Source organism: Thamnophis sirtalis, unplaced genomic scaffold, assembly GCF_051295495.1.
Source record: "Thamnophis sirtalis isolate CommonGarterSnake01/CBP01778 unplaced genomic scaffold, rThaSir2_p1.2 scaffold_7, whole genome shotgun sequence".
NCBI classification, from domain to species: Eukaryota; Metazoa; Chordata; class Lepidosauria; order Squamata; family Natricidae; genus Thamnophis; species Thamnophis sirtalis.
The window spans coordinates 48729010-48744538 of NW_028261387.1; the positions used below are offsets into that span (position 1 = coordinate 48729010).

The 15529-nt window shown below is 33.9% G+C and overlaps 1 protein-coding gene across 6 annotated transcripts in view; it reads left to right on the forward strand.

Moving 5' to 3' along the window:
• ANKS1A (ankyrin repeat and sterile alpha motif domain containing 1A) overlaps positions 1 to 15529 on the forward strand; it is a 142755-nt gene that overhangs the window by 40423 nt on the left and 86803 nt on the right. For 5 of the 6 annotated variants that reach the window (XM_014070712.2, XM_014070714.2, XM_014070717.2 and 2 more), the window contains exons 2-4: positions 4891 to 4971; positions 9573 to 9729; positions 11464 to 11526. In XM_014070712.2, coding sequence (XP_013926187.1) covers positions 4891 to 4971; positions 9573 to 9729; positions 11464 to 11526 — 301 coding nt within the window. The remainder of the gene's footprint in view (positions 1 to 4890; positions 4972 to 9572; positions 9730 to 11463; positions 11527 to 15529) is intronic. The other variant, XM_014070720.2, reaches the window with a different exon arrangement.

The window sequence follows — 15529 nt, forward strand, 5'->3', positions numbered from 1 at the left end:
CTTTATTTTAATGTTTGTGTTGTTAGAAATTGTTTTATTATTTAAATGTTGTTGGATGTCCAGAGTCATTTGATGAGATGGGTGACCATACAAATTGAATTCATAAATAGCCATAAACTTTTTGATATAGAAATCAGGTGTAGGCTTTTCTCTTTGAATTGATGATGAGTGAAGAAGAACAAAATAGTAGCAAAGAATCATAAATTGTTTAAATGAGAATGTAAAGAAAAGAAAAGGCATGTTTGTGGATGAAGTCACTAGTGGCTCATAGGAAAAATAAGAGTCATGCTATGTAAATATGAAGGTAAAGCTATAAATGGTTTTTACTCATGGTAGCTATATATTTTAAGAGCCAGTTTGTTTTAATGGTTAGGTTATCAGGCTAGAAACCTAGAGACCATGACTCCTGCCTTAGAAATTAAGGAATTTCCCTTCCTCCGCCATGGTCACTAAAATCTGCAACAGCAATATTTTTCTACACTGCATTATTTCAGTTCTTATGTTGAGGACAGGCCATATTTGGTAACATAAGATTGTTCCAATGGCATTGCCATTTTTGCATGCAAAAAAAGGATGATTCAATTCCAATTCTGCACATCAACTCTTGTCCACTGTAAAGAAAATGAGGTAAATCACTTTCTGTTCTGCCAACTAAAAGGACTTGAAGTTGGATGTAGAGGACAGAGGCCATTTCTTTGGATAAAATTAGAAGACATAAAGTGATTGCCTTGCTTACTCAACAAGACAAAGCAAGTTTTGGAATTATAAGAAACTGGTTTTGTGAGTTTAGCTTCGAAATCTGCAAGAGAACAGAGCAACACAAACGTGTTGGAAAAAAGCATTATATACTACTTTTTTGAAAGATGAGTATAATACATTTCTACATCTTATATGACTATAATTGGATGATCAACATTTGATATTGTAGCACAACCACCTTATCTCCAAATTGTTATCATGAATTTACCACATTTTAAAATAGAATATATCAATATGCTGATTTTATAACTGTTGCGTAAAATGCAATTTTAGAGCTGAAATAGCAAGCTGACTTTAGATAAGTCAGCAATAAAGAAATCATGATTCTGGTTGCATCTTTTTCATCTACTATAGCACATTTTATGTAAAGGCGTAAGCTTTTGTGAGCTGACCTCATAGCCTATACATGGTACTCTCCTACAATAGATACGGAAATACATCAAATATGCTATCCTCATTTGTCCCAATTTTCTGTTTGGGTAAAAGAATGAAAAAAAATATTCTCCTGACTTTAGAATTTCTAGAAAGTTTTTTGCATTTTAGAAAAAAACTATAATTACCCTGAACTCTTCTTTGGGTTCCTCCAGTTGAATTTTGTGCAGAGTACTGACAGACAAGGTATGTTCTCTAGCTCTGATCTGTTCTACATCAACCCTGATATGTAAATGCTATCATGTTGTTACTAGTACAGTATGAGGGCGATAATGAAGCAGGACAAGTTCTCAATCCTCATGTATAGAGGTCAAGATTAAGGAGTTCTTACATATTTTGGCAACCCATTTTACACTTGAAATGTTTATTATCTTGAGTATTTTTTTTTAGTGTGTTGATGAGATCGACAAACTCATTATATGCTCAAAGTTATGGCAGAGCCTGTCCCCCAAAAGGTACTCATGATCCAAAATTCTGACAGTTGTTCCCCCCGCAGTCACATGATCACATTTTGGGTGCTTGGCAACTGGGCCACATTTACGGCCATTTTACAACAAAGTTGGTGTAAAATATTTACAGATGTCCTGCAGTCAAACATCTTTGCTGAAAACTGGCTTTTTATTTTAAGCAAAAATGCTCCTGTTGTGAACAATGGATTTATTTAATGACCACAGATTTTGCTTAACAACTGCAGCGTTTGCTTGATGTCCACCACAAAACATCAAGTTGGTTATGTGGACGACCTTCTTTATGACTGTCACAATTTATGTCCATACATGCCAGGCCTAATCACAGTCATAAACCAAGGAGTATCTTACACCTATTCACTTCAGTTTCTGAGGCTCATTTCCTAAAAAAAACCATCAGTTCAGGAATGGTTAACTGTCCTAGAAGAGAACAGTTGGCTCAAGAGTCGTCAGAAGCTGCAAAAGTGCCTTATGCCAGGGAGCAGATTGACAAAGAAAACACAAACCCATCAAACCAAATTAGCAGAATTAAGATTCAAATAATCTCTGAAAGGTCAACTAACCTCTGGCAAAAAAAAAAAAAAAGCCTCTTAATCTTTAAGTGCCTAAATGGTTTCCTGGCAAATCCAATCTAGAGTATACATAGAAAATGCCGCAAATCTCATAAAATCTTAACTGTCAACCAGAAAATAGTTGGTCCCTTGAAAGAAGAAAAGCATTCATTCCACAATTCCATATTATTGAAAGTTTACTTCTTTGAAGTAAAGATACATTCATAGATATATGCCACTGTTATAATTATTTTGAAGTCTTTTTGAGGAATAATATATGTATCCTTAGGTAAGTATCATCCAACAGATGTTATAGAATTATGTTACTGAAATGAAATCTTCATTTCTAAGATGACTTGTTTCTTAAGCAATATAAGCCTATAAAAACAATAAATTGCAACCATGAGATATTTTTACCACTCATATTGTTATTATAAATTATTAACTTAATTTAATCCTTTTCCCTTTGTCTTCTTCCTTCACGTCCTTATTAAATATCAAATTATTATTAAATATATTTTTGCATCTTTCAGATAAGAATATAAAACAAAAAATAATTAAACTAACCTCTACTTGTTTGGAAAGAGCTTTCTCATACTGTGTCTCAGCCAGGAGCTAATTACCTATTTTGTTTTTAAAATGTTGTGTCATTTTATATGGTGCTAAAAACATCTTGAGTTCTGAAATGCTTGTTTTCTCCTATAAAAATTGAAATGCTAATATTAGAACATTACACACATCAAACAAGACTAGAATATTAAGTACTATTTGTGCCATAGTGTGTAGCAATGTGATTGGCAGTGAAACCTGATTAAATCTTCATTCAGCTGATGAGAATTTGTCTGAATTAACTTTGTAATTCAGAGCTTAAAGTACTTATAATGTCATTTCTCCTTAAAATTGTTGTGCTTCTATAGAATAAACTGTATTTCCTTAATATTCTTGGGGGTAAAAGCAGTTACTTTTTAAAGAGGTTCTTGATTCTGTTCTTCATTTTAAAAATTAGCTTATATTTAGGCACTATGAGTTGCTTACTTAGTGGTTTAGTATTGTTAACTTGTAAGGAGCTTATAGTTTGTAAACTCAGTTGTGGACACTACTTGATATTTATTTTACTATGGATGATTGAAGAAGGCATAAGAATACTAAATATCACCTCATTACAAACTCATCATGCCTATAGAGAAATTATGCTTTTCCACTTTACGTAATTGTTACTTTTGCAATAAAATAATGAGAAAACAAATAGGCATGAAATGAGCAATATAATCACTTGCAAATAATCTGTGCTCATGTTAATTTTAAATTCAAGTGTGGTAATATTTGAGAATTATTACTCAGTACTAATAGTTCTTATTAGCACTATTTTAAAGTACTTTGAAAAACAGAATAGAAAATGTGAAACATTTTAATAGATTTATGTTGCAGTTAATAACATGCAATTAAGACTTCACTTAGTTTGAGTCATTTTTGTATGTACACATGTTGGGGTTATCTTTACCTTTGTATATGTAATATTTCAATGCTATTATAATAAGAGTTTATTAAATCTGTATCTTAACACTCAGGGATTCACAGCAATCAAACAAAATACAGTAAAACCAGTAAAGCATAAGAAATAAAAATCTTTATCAGGACTTCATAAAAAATGAATTAATGTATTTATTTCAGCATTATTAATTTTAACATATCATAACGCCTCTTTTGCCTCTAGAAATCTGCCTTCATAAATTTGAAGGATAGGAATCAGTAACATGTTTTTTATATTATCCTTTATACAGATATATTTTGTGAATTTTATTACAAATCTAAAATGAACCTTCTCAGGGAGGAAGTGTGAGAAGGTTTGAAAACTTATTATTATGAAATATAATAATATTGTGTTTGTGTGCTAATTATTTTTAAAATATTTAGTTATTTGCAAAAGCAATATGAGATTTCCAAATATTACTATGCTTGAATTATACCCAACATTTTGACTGTATTGTGCATTTCACACCCATTTGCTATTATAGAGATTAATCCAAGCATTTCCAGTACTATTGCTAAATTATGCACTCACAATACATGCAAACCCTGGTGTCTGGTTTGATAGTTAATTTGACTTCTAGTGTTTTAAAAACAGCCCTTCTGTATTATGACTTGCTTTTATGATGATTTTATTTTTCATTTTTAAAGAAAAATACATTGATCTGACCTCAAAAAATGCATTTATTATGACTATGAACATTTTTCAGTGGTTACTAGCTATATTATCTGATTGGAAAGAAGATGAAGATGAAAGATTCATTTAAACAAACATGTACAGTAGAAACAAAAACAAATTATCTGGCTTCTCTACTTTTTCCTTTGTTTTATGTATTGCTTCCTTGCAGCTTGTGCTACTTGTGGACCAATTCACTTGAATATTGCCTGATGAGTGTTGCTACACATACAAATAATAACCATTGAAATAGTAATAAGGTACTGATTAGATAATCGGGATAATCCATCTCTTTATGTGAGCACCTGCTTTTCTTTGTTTAAGATAGTAGCAAGTTAATACTGTTGTCTTAGATTGCGATTACAGAATATACTTTTTTAGTGTTATTCACAGGAAGCCTGTCTCAGTCTGGTACTGTTTACTGATTATACTTTGTGTCTTAATGTATAACATTTATTTATTTACTTTTGCTCTACAGTATCTGGAGAGGACCAAATGTGAACTGTGTTGACAGTACTGGATACACTCCATTGCATCATGCTGCTTTGAATGGCCACAAGTAAGTTTTCTGTGTCTGAAATAACTTTTTAAACAATCAGCCTATTAAAGTAGCTAAAACAAATAAACCCTGTAGCACTTTACAAATAGCTTCCTTCAAATATCATAAGTAATAGAACTCGACTATCATCAGGATTATGCAGTGCACTATGCCGTATTATTGTTAAATGGATTTATTCAGAGATGTTGATATTTTGATATTCTAGACATGACTGCCACCGCCTCTTTGAGCAGGAGTCGTAAGTCCAGGAGAACCCGCGAGTTGCAGATCAGGTTCATCTGGGGTAGTGTAACCCCATCTAGAATTTACTTAAAGTCCCAAATCTTGAAGCTCTAAAGACCCAAAGCCATTTGGTCTTGCCAGATTATCGTCCCCATCCAGGCCCCCACAGCTCTAAGCACCACAAGAGGGCGGCACAGCATCACTTTGATCATCGGGGTAGAGATATAAAACTGAGTATCATCAGCATACGTACGTGTGCATGCTCATCTTCGTCAATCCAGAAAGCTTTTCTTTAGAGAGAAGAGGCAAATGAGTTTTCAAGATTCATTTTCTCATGCTTGTTAGACATTGGTTATAGTGGGATGATAAATTTTGAAATGTAGTTGTTACTTCTGCAGTCCAGAGAAACTGACAGTTGGGTGGCATATATATTTAATAAATTATTATAATGTTTAGTTTATGTGATTTAACAGGGGTTTTACTAAAATCCTAAAATTTCTTTAGTTACTTTGCTAGGAGTCTAGTTTAAAGCGTCCCCCAAACTTGCGTGTCCAGATTCAACCTGAACATGTCCAAATCCACAAAGGCTTATGTTTATATTTTTCATATTTAGTTTGTACTCAGCTAGTACTCAGTGGCCTCTATTTACAAACTCTGACGCCAGTCAGATATCCCCAGTTTTAAATCTGTGTATCTATCTCTTTCCTGCATTTCTTTCTCTTAAAATTTAATCTTTTGTCATCGTCAGTCAGTATCTTAATTTCTCAAGTTTATTTGACTGTTCTGTCTTCTATGCCACTAGCTATCCTAGGCAATGCTATGTGAGCTGCACATTTTACAAGCATTCCCTGTAGCACCTCATTCAAGTCCCTAATAAATATGTTGAATACATGGACGAGGCCTAAATCTTACAGCATCCCACTTAATTTTCATTGTGGTTCTTCTTAATGAATAGCAATTAACAAACACCCAGTGTGAGTTTTCAAGCCAGCAGTTTATTCATTTAATTATCCTTCTAGCCAGCCAACATGTAACTAGTTTGCTAATCAGAACATTACACCCTGTTTTAACAAATAATTTGCTGAAATCAGAAAATATTGGAACTGCTTTACTAATTCTCAACTAAAAATAATATTTTCTATTCCCCTATAGGGAAACAAAATTATTAGATTTAAAGTTGCATTTTAATGAAGTTTTCCTCTTTCATGGTTTTCTTCTTTTTATTAACGTGTTGTTGTTTAGTTTTGTTTTTTTAATTGAGCAGCAAATTATTTCTCTGGGACTGAAGAGTACAGTACTTGCCTTTCTATCTATATATACAGTATTCTATACTGAAGAGCTGTTATTAGTATGTTTCTCAGTCCTTACATTGGCTAGAAAGTTGCTCTTTACTGCCATTTAGAGGCTACAAAAATTGTTTTTCTAGAGTAATGAACAGACAATGCAGCTGTGGATTCTGTGTCCTTTTATAAACAGTAAGTTCAGTGTTTCATTTTCAGCATTTGTTAAGGTTTACCTCTCCTCCACTTAACACTATCATTGGCTAAACTCAGGTTGTTCAGAGTCTGTTCTTTTTTTTTTAATCCAATTCTGTGCCCTCCCCAACACATTAGCAGTCTAGAAGAACAGGCTCTACAGCTGTTCCCTTGCAGCTGTGTAATCAACATAATTTGCATCTTTGAGAAAGAATGAGCATTGGCTACTTACATGCTTTATTTTGAAAAAATAGTGATCTTTGCTGATAATTTCTTTACACGGTTGTTTCTACAGGTAAATACAAGTAAATAAAATATGCTGAAATGGTGAAATCAAAAGCTTTAACAAGGATAAGCAAGGGCCATAGGAACCTTTGCAACCTTTAACAAATAAATTTAACAAATAAATAAAATAAAGTGTACTAGAAGATTATGTAAAAAAAACTTCTATTAAAAGTGCCTCAAATCTTTCAGAGGTAGCGTCTGCCTAAGCTGGTCCTTTGGTGGTGACTGTGGCTTGGGCTTGTCCAGTTATTTGTGCTGAGTTTCATTTGATTACTCCCAAGGAAATGGACAGAGTCCTTAGGTTGATGATTCTGTTACTTACAATGTTAGGTTCTATCCCTTCTGATTGGTCAAGGCACCCAGAGAGGTGACATATAGATAGGTGGTATGTAGCTAATCTGTGGTAAATGCTTTTTTTTAATAATAGGGGTGGTTCCATGCCCCTTCAAGGAGACAGTGGTTTGCCCCTTCTCAAGAAGTTACTACTGGACATTTTTTTTCTGAATCTCTAATGTTCCTTTTTTGAGGGAGACTGTTGAGGTGGTAGGTCTATAATTTGAAAGGGCTGTAGAGGAAGCAAATTATCTGGACCTGTTACAATTTGTTTTCAGGCTGAGATACTATATAGTACTGCAATTGATCACACTGGATAACATCTGGTGGGTTTGGAATGGGGATGGTGTATCCATTTTACTTCTCATTGGTTTTTAGTATCATAAATCATAGCATCCTTCTGGACTGCCTGAGATGTTGGGAGTAGGAGGTCTTGTTTTTTTAGTACTTCTCCTTTCTCCAAAGAATGGTTCCAATTGGCATGTGAGGAGGAGAGGTCTGTCTTCAGGCCTCTGCTTTTAGGGTGCCATAATATTAGGATACTATCTGTCTGTTGTAAATAGAAAATATGTCTCATACAGACACAGCCCATTACCTGGGTAGCAGATCATGCATATCTCCATCAAGATCATCTTTATTACTTTCTACAGCATGGGTCTCAATTGTACATCTGTGATCTGGACCATCCAGGTGGTGCTGGGCATGTGTCTTACCAGTACCTGGAAGCTGCAAAAGTCTGGCTAGAGAAGATCTGGCTTCAGGCCACCCCTGACAGGACTGAACGCCTGTAGTTTTTTAGGTTACCCTGTATCTGTTGATTTGCCATCTTTAATTCTGGCTAAGGTTATCCTTTTCTAGTCAGAGTTGGTACACACTGCAGTTCCACTTTAACTCAATGGCAGCCTAAATAGCAGGTGGCAACTGTAGCCCTAAGAGCCTTTGTGCAAATGTATTTTATGTGCCAGTTTAACCTATTCTAGATCAGGAATCATTGCTTATGTCTTTGATGCCTCCCTTTTCCAATGTGTTCTACATGGGCTACCTCTTAAAGAGTATTTGGTCCAGAATACTATGGCAGGGACATAAGGAACTGCACTGAAATAACATCTATGTAACACTGATGCTGCATGAGCTGCATTGGCTTCCAGTGGACTTCTGGTTGAATTTAAAATGCTGATTATCATCTTTAAAGTTCTAGGTGGCATAGGGGCAAGTTACTTGTGGGTCTGCCTATCCCTAAAGGTTTCTGTTCATCCCTCTAAATCTGAGTTGTCTTATGGTACTTTGGAATTGTGCTTTCTCTGTCATGATGTCTGTCTTAAAGGAATAGCCTCCTCTTAAGAGATGTGGATGCTGTTGGTCTTAAGGAAAACAATCAAGATGTGCCCCTAGGGTTAGGAGGATAATGAGGCTGGCATGATGTGTTTAATCTATGGATATGAGTCTTATTAGGGCCTCAACACTGTCTTTTTGCTTTAATGGTTCTTAGTAATTGTATTTTTAGTCTTGTTCACCACCCAGAGTTCCTTTGGGTAGTTGGGTAGCAATATTAATTTATTAAGAAAATAATCAAATAAACTGTATAACTAATTCATACTTGGAAAAAAATAATGTTCATTCTTGCAAATTAGATTTAAACACTTGTCCACTTATAGATAATTTGAATAATAGAATATAATTCTTTATTGGCCAAGTGTAATTGGACACACAAGGAATTTGTCTTCGGTGCATAAGCTCTCAGTGTATGTAAAAGCTATAAGTGATAAATCATGATCATAGTCTTCATAAAATACATTCATCATAAATCATAAGATATAACAATAAGTGATAGTCATAGGAGACTAAATAAGCAATCAACATAAATCATACTTGGAAACTAAATAAAACATATTGTAAAGATACAAGCAACAAAGGTATAGTCATAAGTAGAAAAGGAGATAGGTAATAGGAAAAATGAGAAGAATAATAGTAATACAGCCTTACTAAATAGTTCCTAATGCTTGACCCTAAGCCTATTTACATAGATACTGTACATTTCATCAACTAGGTTGAAAGTTATCTCCCAGAATAGATGGCAGCCTTATTTTCTTTTGGTGGATGAACAATAGGCTGTTTTCACTTCCCAGTTCTTAAGGAACCCTGGTGAATATTTGAATTTGGAAATATTTTCCAAGTAGACTGTATACAAACTGATATTTTATTAACACATGTGTCCAATTTACTATTTGATTTTGATTGTCATATCCAGAATTCTTCTGAAATTTCATGGCATTATTCCGTCCTCAGGGATGTTGTGGAAGTTCTGTTGAGAAATGATGCATTAACGAATGTGGCTGACTGCAAAGGCTGTTATCCTCTCCATTTGGCAGCTTGGAAGGGAGATGCTGAAATAGTGAAACTGCTAATACACCAGGGACCCTCCCACACTAAAGTAAATGAGCAGGTCTGAATACGTTCCTCTTTTTGTGCTCTTGATGATCTTACAACATTTGTTATATTGTTTCATAGGAGGGGGTGAATACAGCATCTACAAGGGTAAATTTGTTGTTTGACATCTTGCTTGAGAAACAGCTAAAGGTTAAATGCTATTATTGTTCAGCAAATATGAAAAAGTGTACCCTGAAAGCTGTATTTTTGGTTGATCAGATTGAGAACTGTAGAAAAGAACAATGGCTAAATTGGTTTATATTCAGTGGGAGGATTTTAACCATTATTCCTATACTCCACCCCCACCACCCACCATGGTTTCTGGAAATTTGAAATCTGATGTAATTGGTACATCCGTTTATTTTTGTGGTGAAGCAATTCTAAACAGCTTTATACTCTTTGCCATATTTTGTAGCTAGCTTATACTGCTTTACTACTTATGCTTAGTAAGCTAATCTTGTGCAGTTAACTACAATACAGCTTTCAGATATTAATAATTAATTTACTAAAATGCTGTGTTCAAATGGAAGAAAAACAGTAATTGTTTCTGTTGTTTAAAATGCTGCCATTTGACTTGTATGATTGAAAACTTTTTTGTGTACAAATGTAGACATATACACCTCATAGTGCTAGTATTGATTTGGAGACCAGGTAAACTCTTACAATATTGCTCCAAATTAAACTGGGGCTGGTATTTGGAAAAACAGAAATATTGGGAATATTAGTAAGTTTTCTCACGAAATTTTTCACTTGCATTTTTCGTTGTATGTGTGCATTTATTTATTATGATGTCTACACTGCTGAATTCCTATTCCCAGAGGTTGAAGTAGCTTATGGAAAGCCAAAATAAAGGATCAAAAATCTATCTCACATAAAACATTTAACAGACATTAAGTGACACCCATGGAGATAGGCTAAACCTCCACTTCCCAAAAATGCATTTTCTAAAAAGTAAAGTTTTCAGAACCCTTTAGAAGACCAATAATGTTGAGGAACACTGGGTATCCAGCCGTAAATTATACCACAGAAAGGGCATCACCAAGAATGAGCCCTCAGGGTTTTTTTGTCTACATAACATTTTTCTTTTGGAAAGTAAAATTATTATTCATATTACCCTACTACTTTAGGCCAAATTGCAACCAAACTAGATCTGAACAACTTGTTCACAGTTAAAGTTAAAATTCCATTTCTATAATAGACCCCTGACTGTGAGGCTTATTACCTGAATTAATAACGAGTATAGCATAATCTCTTACAAATATTCAAAGAAGTTCCTTTGCTGATTAGTAATATTTTTTGTGATTGTATAGCCAAATGTACACATTCAAAAGTTTTTAGTAATATTGTTTGGAAATCTTTTTTGTCAGACATTGTTTATTGTGCTTCTAGGAAACAACTTTGTCAATCATTTTAGTGTTAACATTTCAAATTTTATAATGCAATTTGCAATTCTTTAATAAATTGGATGGGGCCATATGAAAATAAAGGCTCTTGCCATCTATAGCTAGTATGAGGCCAAATATTTGTAAGATGTCAAAGTGAAGTGTTAAATAGAGAACTTAAGATTTTTAGTTGAGCTTTGCATGTTGATCAGCTATTGACAGCTGGAATGGCTAGTTTAATTAATTGCTTTTCATTGGAATGAAATATTATCATGTTCTATCATTTCTCCCCTTCAGAATCACTCACTGCTTTTTTACTATATCCTGCCATTTCATCATCACATTTTCTTTTCCTCTCCTTTTTGTAGAATGCTCTTGAGATCAAAGAACTCAAAAAGTACGGCCCCTTTGACCCTTATATCAATGCCAAGGTGTGTACTTCGCTGACAGGATTTCACTATATCATTTACTCCAAGTTGTATTTTGGTGCTTTCAGAAGCCTTGTTATCTAGTTCATTGCTATTGCCTATTTGGGAATGGCCGTGGAGGACTGAAAATGCAATCTCTTTAATGTGAAATTTGTATTAAGCCATGTTAGATTTGGTAAAAGTTTACTTGATACTTAACAAGGTCTACCAATGTTTTGACTTGGTAGATTTGGGGTACTTGTTGATTCTCAAATCAATAATAGCATTCAGAAATATAAATTCAAAACATTCTGGTATTGTTTCTCTATTTAATAAGAAAGGGAATAATACTGATTATATTAATGGTATACTGTCCAACAAATGTATGCATTCTTAGCAGTACTGAACTTCATTTTGCTAATAGTGATGATGCTACATAACACAGAAGAGAACTATTTTTGTTAGTGCTTGTGTGAGGACAACAATGCCTTTATTTTCTGTGTGGATGTATTCATGTATCCATTTGTGTGAAAGTATGTTCATTTTTTCTTATTTCACTCGTTTCTTTTTCATATCTGATTGTTTCTTTAACTGAATATGGTCTATTCTTCTGCTTATAGTAATTATCAGGAAAAAAACAGAAAAGCAAATCTAAAAATACTGAAAATCTTAAATTATTTCACAGATAATCTAATATAATATATAAAGAATCCTAAGTGATTCCTTGTTATAATGAATCTCAAAAGAAATATTTGTTGCAAACTATTATTTTAATTTTTAGACCATCAAATTGGAGCACCTTAAATATTGATTTTTAAGGTCTAAATCAAATTGGGCTCCATGGATATGGTTTTAAATATATTATTATCAAAGTTGGAGATAAATAGGGCGAATTACCTTAAATTACATGCTTTTATAAATTCAGACCATGGTGAATATAGTCTGTAAATGTAGGGTAAACATTAATGTTTGATATGGTAAATAATATTATGTATTAAGATTCATAATGTTAAAGTTTTGATGAAGATTGCAGCATCACTGTGCTTTTGCTGAAATTTTCCTATATGTCTATGACAGTTTTTGGACATTAAGGAGCTGCCATATTCTGTCTCTGTATTTTTCAGTCTAAAGTAGTTCAACCCAATGGTAAATACTGAAATGGAAGTGTTTAGATATTTAAATCAGAAATTGAAATAATGTTTTTAAAATCACTGTAGAAAACTACCAATTTAAATACTTAGTAGTTGGTAATACTTGGTAGTAATTGATTGAATTGTTTTTTCTTTTTGATAATTCATATATTTCTTTACTATAACAGTTTAAATGTTTGCACCTAAACAAAAGAGTATAATCACTTTTGCCATAATGGATTTTTATTGTAGAATATGTATCTATATTTAGCTAGGAAATTAGTGAAATTTGTGATTGCCTTGGCTATCTCTACACAACTTAGATTAAGCAATATAATTTACTTAAGTACCAAAACTGGAATCAAAGAATTCTAAAACTAATTTTCTGGGTCTGAATAGATGTTTTTTAAAATTCCAAACTGTCATTTTTAATTTGTGTGGTGTTAAAAAATCTGTACCACAAATTAATAATAATAAGTCACTATCTACAGGTGAAACTCAAAAAATTAGAATATTGTGCAAAAGTTCATTTATTTCAGTAATGCAACTTAAAGGTGAAACTAATGTATGAGATAGACTCATTACATGCAAAACAAGATAGTTCAAACCGTGATTTGTCATAATTGTGATGATTATGGCTTACAGCTCATGAAAACCCCAAATCCACAATCTCAAAAAATTAGAATATTACATGCAATCACTAAAACAAGGATTGTACATAGAACAATACAGACCTCTGAAAATTATAAGCATGCATATGTACTCAGTACTTGGTTTGGGCCCCTTTTGCAGCAATTACTGCCTCAATGGCATGGAAGCTATCAGCCTATAGTACTGCTGAAGTGTTATGGAAGATCACAATGCTTCAATAGCGGCCTTCAGCTCTTCTGCATTGTTCGGTCTCATGTCTCTCATCTTTCTCTTGGCATATATTTATAAATTCTCTATGGGGTTCAGGTCAGATGAGTTTGCTGGCCAATCAAGCACAGTAATCCCACGGTCATTGAACCAGGTTTTGGTGCTTTTGGCAGTGTGGGCAGGTGCCAAGTCCTGCTGGAAAATGAAGTCAGCATCCCCATAAAGCTCGTCTGGAAGGAAGCATGAAGTCCTCCAAAACCTTCCAGTAGACAGCTGCTTTGAGACTGGACTTAGTGAAGCACAGTGGACCAACACCAGCAGATGACATGGCTCCCCAAATAGACACAGACTGTGGAAACTTCACACTTGCAGTGTGTGCCTCTCCATTCTTCCTCCATACTCTGGGTCCTTAGTTTCCAAATGAGATGCAAAAGTTGCTCTCATCAGAAAAGAGGACTTTGGACCACTGAGCAACAGACCAGGTCTGGGTTTTTTTAGCCCAGGTAAGTCGCTTCTGACATCGTTTGTTGTTCAGGAGCGGCTTGACAAGAGGAATCCGACATTTGAAGCCCATGTCCAGGATCCATCTGTGTGTGGTGGCTCTTGATGCACTGACTCCAGCCTCAGTCCACTCCTTGGGAAAGTCCCCAACACTTTTGAATGGCCTTTTCCTGACAATCCTCTCCAGGCTGTGGCCATCCCTGCTGCTTATGCAACTTTTTCTTCCACACTTTTCCCTTCCACATAACTTTCTATTAATGTGCTTTGATACAGCACTTTGGGAACATCCAACTTCTTTTGCAATTACCTTTTGAGGCTTTCCCTCCTTAGGGAGGGTCTCAATGATGGTTTTCTGCACAACTGTCAGGTCAGCAGTCTTTCCCATGATTGTGATTCCCACTGAACCAGACTGAGAGACCATTTAAAGGCTCAGGAACCCTTTGCAGGTGTTATGGCTCAATTAGCTGATTAGAGTGGGACACTTTGGGCCTAGAATATTGCACCTTTTCACAATATTCTAATTTTCTAAGGTTATGGATTTGGGGTTTTCATGAGCTGTAAGCCATAATCATCACAAATCACAGCTTGAATTATCTTACTTTGCATATAATGAGTCTATCTAATATATTAGTTTCACCTTTTAAGTTGCATTACTAAAATAAATGAACTTTTGCACAATATTCTAATTTTTCAAGTTTCATCTGTACTTGTGAATATACCTTATATATTTATTTATATATAATTTATTTATATATTTTTACAGAAACAAGAAAAATTAGATAGTCTTGGTAATACATTTTTCCATTAAATGAAAAAGAATGTTGTTAGGAGTTATACATTTCTATAAATTGTCACACACTATATGGCCCATTATAATATACATCTCATGATAAAATGTTACAATTATGATCCACAAAGCATTTGATCATTTAGCTAGAAAATGAATCTTTTAAGTGGTACCAAACTGACTGAATGAAGTTAAATTTTAATACAGTAATTATTTCAGGCAAATGTCATTCTTGCCACATGTAGTTTTCCACCATTTTCTTTGCAGTATAGAGTTTATGATGCTTTTTAAAGGATTTCTTAGTTGGTTTTATTCTTTTCTTTCTTTTCTGGGTGGAAGCAAAAACATGATCTGTAAGCCATCATTGTCTCTGAATATGATCTAAGTACCCCAAAATGCCAAAAGTACACAAAAATGCTCTTGTTTTATTCTCTGTAATCTTTAGTAGAAACTCCAGCACAGCAAGCTGAAAATATAGAAAAAAGAATGCATACCTCTGGTTTATTCATTGTTTTGTTTCCACCAAGCCAGATCCCTCTAGAGAGCATTAATGTCTACTTAAATAAAAGATACTTTAAATCTTAAAAAGCCTGAAGAGGAAAGTGAGATGAATATCTTTCTACAAGGCTATTTTCTAAGTCTTTTGTAGCTTAGTATTATTTTTAATTTAATTTAATGAATACTATTAAAATCAAACATTTTAAACTAATCTAGCCCAAGAAGCATATTTCTCTAAGCTCACTTGGAAGGC